This window comes from Galeopterus variegatus, unplaced genomic scaffold, assembly GCF_000696425.1.
Source record: "Galeopterus variegatus unplaced genomic scaffold, G_variegatus-3.0.2 Scaffold8328, whole genome shotgun sequence".
NCBI classification, from domain to species: domain Eukaryota; kingdom Metazoa; phylum Chordata; class Mammalia; order Dermoptera; family Cynocephalidae; genus Galeopterus; species Galeopterus variegatus.
In genome coordinates, this window is record NW_007734439.1 from 11,008 (window position 1) to 21,404 (window position 10,397).

General features: G+C 37.8%; 1 protein-coding gene across 1 annotated transcript in view; it reads right to left on the bottom strand.

Annotated features, from left to right (window-relative positions):
• The window catches only part of LOC103608341 (unconventional myosin-XVI-like), a gene marked incomplete at its 3' end in the record, with an annotated part of 83,272 nt that overhangs the window by 1,456 nt on the left and 71,419 nt on the right, over positions 1-10,397 (bottom strand). The window contains exons 7-8 of the mRNA XM_008592789.1: positions 8,690-8,871; positions 7,078-7,183 (exon numbers count right to left, since the gene is read on the bottom strand). Of these exons, the coding sequence (XP_008591011.1) occupies positions 7,078-7,183; positions 8,690-8,871 (288 nt within the window). The remainder of the gene's footprint in view (positions 1-7,077; positions 7,184-8,689; positions 8,872-10,397) is intronic.

Genomic DNA, 10,397 nt, shown 5'->3' on the forward strand with positions numbered 1-10,397 from the left:
ATTGACCATAGTATATAGAAGTTATTTGTTTTCCATCAATTGATTGTGCCTGTGATAATTATGGTGACCAGGCAATTCTCCCAAAAGTATGAAAATCTGGAAGGTTCAAAGGTGTTTTTCTGTCTCAGAACTGTGATTATTAGAGGGAAGAAAAGAGAGTGGGGTTAGGGAGAAATTGGTTAATGGACATAAAGAATGAGTATGTACTGCAATGACGAATATGCCAACTATCCTGATTTGATAATCACATATTGTACAAAACACTGGTAATCACTTCTGTACAACCAAAAATATGTGTAATCAATTGTGTTTCAATTAAAAAATAAAAATAAAATTGTGCAGTTATATGTACACAAAACACACATAGGTTAAATGCAGTTTCTGCATCAGCCACAAGAGGGTGCAAAATAACACCTTATTGACACACTGGGTTGTTTTCCTGTTCCCTGTTATTTTTGGTAACAGTATTTTTTGGGAACTTTATTCTGAATTTTTAAAAAATGCTTTCATCCTACTTTTTAATTTCCTGACATCTGCTATACTAAGGCATTTAATTCTCCCTGAAGTATGTTATATTGTGAAAGATAAGACAACACTTTGATGCTAAGCACAAATCAAAAGTTCTAAAAGCTGCCGTAATAGTGAAGTATGTTAAACCACCTGTTTTTGAAGATTGACTTTTAAGATAAACACATATCAAATCTTTATAAAAACTCAATCACTTAGGTCTTTATATAATAATAACTTTAAAGATGATAAGTAAATTCATAACAGCGATGACAGAAATGTTCTCTAAGAAATAATTTGAAATAGAACTTACAAAGCTCTTATTTTTGTATCCTTTCCAATAATCTAATATTAAATATATAGTGATGTGTTTGTAGTGAAATTAATAGTGTAATTATATCACATTTTAAACATTTATATTAATACATTAAACAATTGTTTAAAAAGTCATAAAAGTGGTTAGGATGAATTTTTAAAAATATTTTGGTTTCTAGTTACTTTGGTGTTGTATCTGATAATAAAGGTAATGTTCTTATTATTCTAGAAAAAAAGACATTATAGGTAATTAATGACATGTGCCCCACACAGGAAGTATAGGGTAATGGTTAAATGCAGGAGAAGTAGCTGTCTCCACACCCCAGTTTAGCTAATGACAAACTGAATGAGACTAAGTTCCTTAAATTCTCCAAACCTCACCTTTCTTTATTTTTAACACAGGAATAACTCTTTCGGTGGTTGTCAGTGTCAGGTAAAGCGCTCAGCTTATTGTATGGCACACAGCAAACATTCAGCAATAACAATTAACTTTGCATTTGTTAATAATAATAGACTACATTTCTATGGTTCTTGCTGTATGTCAGGCAACATTCTAAAGTGAGGTGTGTGTGCATGTTTGTGTATGCATGTGTGTTTTCTTTCAATTCTTTAAAACTAGGGCCTCCATTTTACAAAAAAAAAAAAAAAAGAAAGAAAGAAATTAAGAGATTAAATAACTTCCCCACAGCTCAGAGTTTGTAAATATTGCAGCTGGGATTTGACCCCAGGCAATCTGGCTGCAGAATCACACCCGGTCACCGCATCTGACAACTACTACTGTCACAATAACAATACAGACATGGAAGGCATGAAGCTAATGTAAAGATAAAGCCACTTAGCAAACCGTAAACACACACGGCATTCTTTCTTTGTGCACTGTTGTTCTGTAATTCAAAATTAAAATATTACCAGTGGTTTTCCTCTTTAATTAGCCATTTGGCCAATAGGTGGCACTGGTACAATTCCACTGCTCACCTTGACTTTGAAAATTATGAGAATGTTGTACAGTAATAAAATTTTAAATAAAAGTATAAGTGAAGGAAATTATAGATAACCTCAGTATTTACTGATTCAAATTTTATTGCATGATTTTTTAAATTTATACTGTATAGTATTTTTCCTTATATATTTCAACAGTTATGTCAATAAAAATTATGTACTATTATGGCAGTAGTTAATCCACTATATTTTCTCAAAGAGAAAACCTACAGCATCCTCAATAAAAATCCTCAATCCTTAATAAAATTGAGCATCTTACTCTGCTGTGAAAGCTGTTGCGCAGTAGATGCTTATTGAAGTGATTTGAATGGAACTGAATGTTTCTTCAAGCTGAAATTCATTTGGGCCAGAAGGGATGAGAAGTCCCAGGCAGTTTCTTTCCAAAACAAGACTTTTCGGTTCCAATAAATCTAATGCCATGGAAAATCCCCTGCTTCCATCGTTTGAAATTTAAACACAAGGATTAAAATCAAAACATCCCTTTTTAACTGATCTTAGTTGTTCTAAATTGCATGGGGGGGGGGAAGCAATAACTAGGGTGTAGAATTCCATCCGTCTACGCAGTGGAAAAAGTGCACTTTGGAGCACATGGCAAAGGCACAATGTACACTCGTGTAGACATTTAAGATGGGACAACTGAAATGCAAGATTACAATTTAGAAATGATTCAGTTTTGTGTCTTTTAAAAAGAAGTGTATAACCTGCCTATAATTACCAAAAGTCATTTCTGGACCTCAATGCTGGACTCTTCTTCACCTTCCGGAAATCAACTACATCTTTCTTTTCCTCCCACCTCCCTCGGTCGCCTTCATGGACAGTATACTGCAAACCATGCTGGTGTTACACTGACCAAGGGTCACCTTCCTCCAAACCCCTTATTCTTGGTCTTTTCCTCCCCTCTCTCCACTGAGATTATAACCTTTAATTCTGACTGTGGTGCACTGATGTCAACCACAGGGAAGACTCTCTACTCCTCAGCCTCTGCATGATTATGTACCAAAGACCATCCCAGTAGGTCCTTACTTTTATTTTTTCTGCCATTCTTTTTCTATATTTTCTTTGGCAATTGCTGGTCAAAATAACCTCCAATGACTCCTTTCCTCTCACACTGTACTAGAATTCAGTGCAAAATTATTGTTTAAGGTTCAATCAGCTTCTCCCAAAGGAAGGTACTGTGTGTGTGTGTGCTGTGCCCACACCCACGTGCCAGCACTCTGCACACCTGCCAGTGCCATCTCACGATCCAACATGGCTAACCTGCCTCTCCTTTTAGGGTCACCTAATGAACATGCCTTTCATCTTATCTTGTACTGAACTTCAAACCTTGTACTAAATAGTTCCGTATACAAAGGATGCTCTCTTCTACTCATTTCCCTAATTGGATTTTTCTTTTTTCTATGCAAAAAGTACTGGCCCATATCTCAAATACATTTAATTTCACTGAACCCTTGTAATCTCGTAAAGATTTACAGCCAATTCATACATTTATCCAATGCTTGCATATAATTTCTGTACACATAGTAGGGTGCTTTGCAAAACCTGTTATCGGTAATTTTCATGAACATCTTAGGCACTGAAGGATGTTCATGAGGATGATAATTTAAAGGGAAACAAAGCATATTTGGCACAGAGTTTAAGCCATGTTCAAACCTGGGTGATGTTTTTTCATGAGACTAGAAATTGCTTATGTTTGATATCTTTTACTTGCCATGAGGGATAAATAAAACAAGTGAATTAGAAGTAGTTTTACGTCAAATTTGCATTTACCTTGTAGTTTTGATTCTGAGATGCTAATTGACATGGAAGAGGAGTTATATCTATCTAATCTAAAGGAATGCAAATTAGAATATATTCACTTAAACTAAAATGCAAAGCCAATTCACACAATGTACAATGCATTTGAGAAATTATACAGCCTGTTCTCTCTTAAATGATTGTTTTAATAAATTATTGTTTTAGTCTATAATTCACAGGGAGAACTATTGTCCTTTGTTATTACAATTAAGTCAATAGATTCTGCTATTTCTATTAGTTAAGCTGAGTCTACTTTATAACCATGTTGTTACCTACATGCTTTGACCCCTAAGTATCAGTAGTTAGTGTATTAGCATAGTCGAACAAAAAAGATCATTTAAGCTATTCTTCCCAAGTTAACTCTAAATATTAAATTATTTTGAGCTGTGCTGTAGAATTATGCTAGCACTCAATACTGTACAGGATTAAATGGTTATGAATTAAAGTCATTAATGAAAACATATGATATCATTGATATGCTGCAGAATTGATGCATTATACATTTTTTATAAAGAGGAAAATCTCCAGAATCAGGGATAAGCTTAATGATCCATTATAGCAGATTTAATCTTTTAAGGACTTATCATTTTTACGTAGAAAATATAAAGAAATAATACTAATCTACTGAGTGAACATAAGTTCCTCTTGTTTCTAAGTGAGGAATACGATACTGTAAATTTCCAGAATAATTCCAAGCCAACCCCCGCCCCCCAATCATAGAAATAACTCTGCCTTTCAGTACCAGATAAAAGAGCAGGTGACACAAAAACAAACAGTGCTATCTTCACTGCACCATGTATTTCTAGATTTCTAGCTTTCAAACTTTTAGATGGCATTGCTGTAGGGAATGAGCTAAAATAACAACTGTTTCATTCCAGTATAATCAGACACTTTTAAATATAAAATTGTGAATGAGGTGCAGGTATCTTTCTGAAAATGCACATACAGGGAGACACGTGCCATCGAGACACTGGAGGCACATCATTTCACGTGCAACACCTCACTTTGAAATAAGTGCAGGAGAGAGAGTTGTACTGGTATAGGAGGGCCTGTCATGTGTAGAATGTATTATTTTTGGTCAGGAAATGATACAGCACGCATGTACACTATTTTCTTGAATGTTACATAAGCATGTTGATTTACATTTAGCAAAACTTATTTTTATGTGTATGAGAAAGTGAACATAATTTTTGATACATACAGTTAATGTTTTCTCAAACTGAAGAGATTTTTTAAATAAATATGTGTTTCCTACCCTTGGCCAAAAATGTGTGTGTGTGTGTGTGTGTGTGTGTGTGTGTGTGTGTGTGTGTGTGTTAAATAAAAAGAGGAAGAGGGAGAAAGTTGCCATTATCTAATAACGGCAAAGCAGGGCTGCCGGCTGGTGAGCTCTGTTGTCTGGAGCTTGGTGCTGACCACACCAAGGTTCAAGGTCTGATGCATGTACCAGCCAACCACCAAAAACCAAACAGAAAAATCAAAAAAACAAACCAGAAAAAGGCAAATCATGTAAGATAGACACAATTAAATGACAGTGTTGATTCTGTAACACACACACCAAAATGTACAAGGTCCTGATGACATACAAATGATTCATCCATATTACATTATGAGATAAAATTAGTCAGTTAATTCAGGAAACTTGGGATAATTCCATGTCTCCTAGGTAAAATGTTTTATCCGTGCATTCCCTCACTGTCCCCATAGAATCTGGTCGCTGGCATGTGGCAGCTGAGGAAGCACCTCAGAAGGGACAGGCACCCGGCAGTTACTTCACAGGTGCTTGTTGAATGAGTGACCAATGAGTGGGGAGCATGACCCGATTTGGGAGGGACACACGTTCAAAGGTGGCTTCAGTACAGAGTAGGGACGGGAAGTGTCTACAAGGCTAGAGAAGGAAATGAGATTGTCAGGAAGAATGTGGGGCCAGGAGGACGTACTGGACAGTGTACGGGGACACAGGATCACTCCAGGGATTTGAGCAAAGGACGTAGAGCGGTGCACGCTGCAGTCATTCTCCCAGATTGACTCTCCTCTGGTTCCTTTTAATTGTTCGAGTGAACACACAGCTGCTGGTTAGAGATGGGTTCTAAGGAAACTACTGTCTAAGTTCAGTCCTGTAACTGTGAACAGAAGTGGGCCCCTCCTCTGCCTGCACCCTCTGAGCAGGTGAGAACAGTGCCCAGGGGTGAGTGACCTGACCTGGGACCAGAGCAGCTGGTCAACCGAGACTGGCCATATGGACGTGCATCAGAAGACAGTCAAGGATGGGGAATAGAGAACAACTGAGAAGATTCTCAAAGGGACTCCGATGAGAGAAGATGACAGTCTCAACAAGTGAAGACTGGGGGCCTGAAGAAAATGGGACAGGCAAAAGCGCCAGGCCCGAGAGGCATTGTGACTGTGTTGGAGATAGAAAGAGAAACTGCAGTTGGAGTGAATTCCAGGTTTCTGCCTGTGGACTTGAGGAAACAACAGCCTGGTTATTGTGAGGAAGGCAGATAATGCATGAAGATCTGGACGTATCTATGCAGTGCACCGTGGAATGTCTGGGAGGTCTGTTGGACAGGTGGGTCTACGTTTTAAGGAACAGGTGGGATGAAGAGCCGGGGGCTGAGGCCACGTGCATAAACAGGGCTGAAGTGTCCTCTGAAACAACGTTCACATCAAACTTAGGGCAATCAACATGAACGTCCATTCCTCTAGAGTGATTTCCAAGAGACACGCTGAAACGTGGATGGTTCGACCCATAGGTAAGGGATCCTAGAGCAGCGGACTATTGAGTTCCGATTATTTTTTTTGATTGATTATTGATTGTTATTTTTTCTGTTCTCTACCGTGAGGTGCCCTTCCTTGTGTGTGTTAGCGTGCATGATTGCTGGAGCCTTCTAGCTTCCCTGGAGTTTCTGATTTGCTATAGTCTGGAAAAAAAACTTTTAAAACTTGCTAGAACTGTATAAAAACAAGAGAATCAGTACATGGACAAGCAGGGGCTTGTGTTTCTGAATATAATTGAAAATAAGTTTAGGAGGTGAGGGTTTATTACCTACCCTTCGACATCATTAAGATTTACAGTCGTCAGTTATTTTAGATACAATGAAACATCAGCTCTCAATAATCCCCCAGGATAATTGCTTCCCAGGCCAGACCCCTCAAATGTACCAGCATACCAAAGTGTCAATTCCTATGTGAACCACAACAATCTCTATATGACATGTTTTAGACCCAACTATTTAGAGCGAATATAAAAAGAGAATAAGTTAAAAATATTTTTAAACATATTAAAGAAAATAAACCTCAAACAATATTAGTTTGCACCAGAACTCAATCTCCTTTTTTTTCTTAATTCCAAAAATTTTAGCCACCTTGTATCCATTATGATGTCTCCTTCTATTTGTCAATGACATTTTCTTAGCTCAACAAAGTCATTCACATGTTTGCCAACCCAAACAAGAAACTTACATGTTTAAATCTGGAATCAAATAGAGCCCTGCTGGAGCCAGACCTACAGGTTAGGTGTCTCACTATTTGCTTGCTGGCTTCAGACTTTCCAGATCCTCTTTCTCCACTAAGAGAAAACAGAGAGGGAAAACACAAGTTTACCGATTTGGAGAAGATAGTCAGAAAATTAAATAACTAGATGAGGGAATGACATAACCACAACTTTTCATGAGTTTATGGTATAATTTCACTCTTTGATTTAATGCATTTATCCAAAATATTCAGTAAATCTGTACTGTGCCACGTGGCTGATGGTTTTGAGGATGCTGGGAGTGCAAATGAACATGACATGGCTCCTACTGTCCAGTACCCTACAGTGCAGAACCACCCCATGCAGGCGAATTACAGTAGAAAGGCGCTAGGTAGGGAAGAAAGACACTACCCACTTGTTCCCGCTTTGTGAATAAAAGCAAGTGAGGTGATCCCAGAGTGACAGATTCTGCAGGGCGAAGTGCGACCATCATAGAGCCACGTGGCCTTGGCAAAGTTATTAAATCTTTCTGAGTTTTCCTCCTCTTTGTTTTAAAATGAACGTAAAGAGCGTAGCTGCTAAAAGCAAGTCAGTGACAGCTGTAGCCGTGACTAGGTGAGTAGCGTGTCCGGCACTTTGCAGATCCTAAAATAAATCCTTTCCTGTTTTAGGCTGATTTCCATTTTGACATCCTATGTTTTGCATTTTTCTTAATCTAGGAACAATCACTAACTAAACTTGTTATTTATAATGACAATGCTTTTGATGCCTTCCATACCTCATTAACTTATTCAATTTCTGTAAATAATAACCATGTTATATTTCTGACACTAGACAATGTGAGATTAACATGAAATTCTAATATAATGATTACTATACCAAAGTGGCTATGTATACAATAAAGCTATTACTGCACCCAGATGAAAAACATTAAAAAACATAATTAATTATTTAATAGCACCCCCCCCCTTTTTTTTTAAAGTCCCTTTACTAGTGCTTTCTCAAGGTTCTCCCTTGGAACATTTGTTCTAGTGAGTTTGATTAATTAAAGTGTGTTTGCCAGAAAAGAAGTTGAAACTTAATATTTTATTCAAGTCTCCCGTTGTTAATGGATGCTTCTACTCCCTGCATCTGTGCTGACCTTCAACATTTTAACTGCTTTTAGAAAAACCACCCTGGCAGCCACAGGAGAAGAGGTTACAGCCACCCCTCAAATCAACAAGCTCCTTCTCTGGGTTCAAAGACCTGTCAGTTGAACCTTCTCATTTCAAACCAGAACAGTCTAGATCTTTTGAAGTGAAAATTTTAATTTCTATAATTATATTCATTATTACAAAAATTCCATTACCCAGCAATATATTGATGTTTCATGAATCTTGTGGTTTTTAGTGATTTTGCTGGCATTCGTTCAGGGATCTATCTTATAAATACCCTTTTCCTTTTTAAAATATGGCTCATTCTTTCAAATGCAATTTCCTTTGGACCTACTATGTGCCAGAGTTGATGTTAGGCATCGGAAGGGTAAAGAGGTGAAAGGATGTTGTTCCTTCCCTGAAGGAGTCTGCCATCTATTGGGGATACTGTCAAATACATGCTAATTACATAAATAATGTATGAGTATAATGCAGGGGCACAGCCAGCAGTGGGCCCGACGGTGGAGGATCAGGTAGATCTGCTGGAGAGAGTCTCAGAGACACCTGTATGCGGTGAGTGTTGTGCTGGTTCGTGGAGAAGCTGTAGTACAGAAGGCAGCATTTACCCAACACAAACATTCCATATGTTTCCTGAGAACCTTTAGAGTAACTTGAAATAGGTGACTCATGCAGACTAGAGAATAAGACGGATGCAGTCTCTGTATACGAGAGCTGGGCCTGGCCTGTAGTTATAGGAGCCCCACTCCCTGCCTCCCCATCTCTCCCCTCACTACAGTACAGGTGCAGGGTAGGGGAAATGATCTCCACGCTTCACCAAAATCACAGGCATTTTAACCATCTCATAAAATCTTAAAATGGCCACATTTATTTTACACTTTGAGAAAAGAAAAGAAAAAATACTGTGATACCCTTGGCTCCATAGGATACCAGGTTAAAGCTAAAAATTCTGCTTGTCAAGAAACATTCCTTGTTCCAAAAATCCAACTCTATGATTCAACTAGAAATAAACAAGAGTGTTGGGTTGTGCCATCATAGGCCTATAGGAATTCAACAGTTTATTTCAATAGCCTTGTCTAGTAATCTGTCCACGACAGAGGCTCCATGTGGTGGCCGAAGTTACAAGTTGTTTGTGTGATCAGTAGTGTTCACATTAAATCAGATTTGCTCAGCATCGGCTGGATAATGGATATTTACCACACATGTTCAATTAATGAAAACCATCTATGAAGGCCTTCAGCAAATTAAAGGTAAGATCAATTATGGTGATCTCTATACTCTCAGTTATGGCTCAGGACAAAGAACTGCACATTATTAAAAACTATTCCTAAAGATGAAGCCTAGTGGCACTTTTGATAAATTCAAGAACATAGAAGCTTATAAGTAAGTGCTCATTTAAATATGTGAATAAGTCTTCTGGTTTCTGTCCAGGTTCTGTCTTCACACTGCTTTTGTTTCAGTTGAACTGACGTGTGTGCTGCTTTATTTATGTGTCCAGGTTCCAACCATCACTATAGATGATTACTAAAGCAAAGCATGAGTATTTATAGAAGTCTCCCTCTTGTACAGGTTTGGCCTAATATGAAGCATAATTCTCTGATGCAGATCTTATTTTAATACCTAAATATTTCTTCATTCTTTTATTAACATATAATCACCTTTTACCCAAACTTCTTGTACACTTTTCTGTGTGGGAAGAATTTTTGCCCCAATGTAAATCATCCTCCTGAGCATCTTGATATTTATCATCTAAAATTACCATTACATTAAAAAAAATACTTTTGGGGGAATATAATTTGGTGAAATATGAGCAGAGGTAAATAAATACCAAGAAGGGCAGGCGGGAGGGGAGGCATAATTTTGCAAAAAAATGAAATTATATTTTGGGCACCACATTTTGAAGTGCTGTGGCCTAGGTTCACTAATACCCGGTGCTTTCTTTCCCCATGTTTGTTTGGGTTGGAAAGCAAAAACACTCTGCTTTTATGTTTTAAATCTTCAAAATGAAATGAATTTCAGGTTAAGGCTGTTGATATGGATTCAGCTACACGTGGAGCAATTTCTAACAGCAATGATGTTTCTCCTTTGTACTTGTTGCTAAGAAAGATGGGAGGGACCTCAACCCGCTGAGGAGGAAGTGACCATACACCGTGGGGACG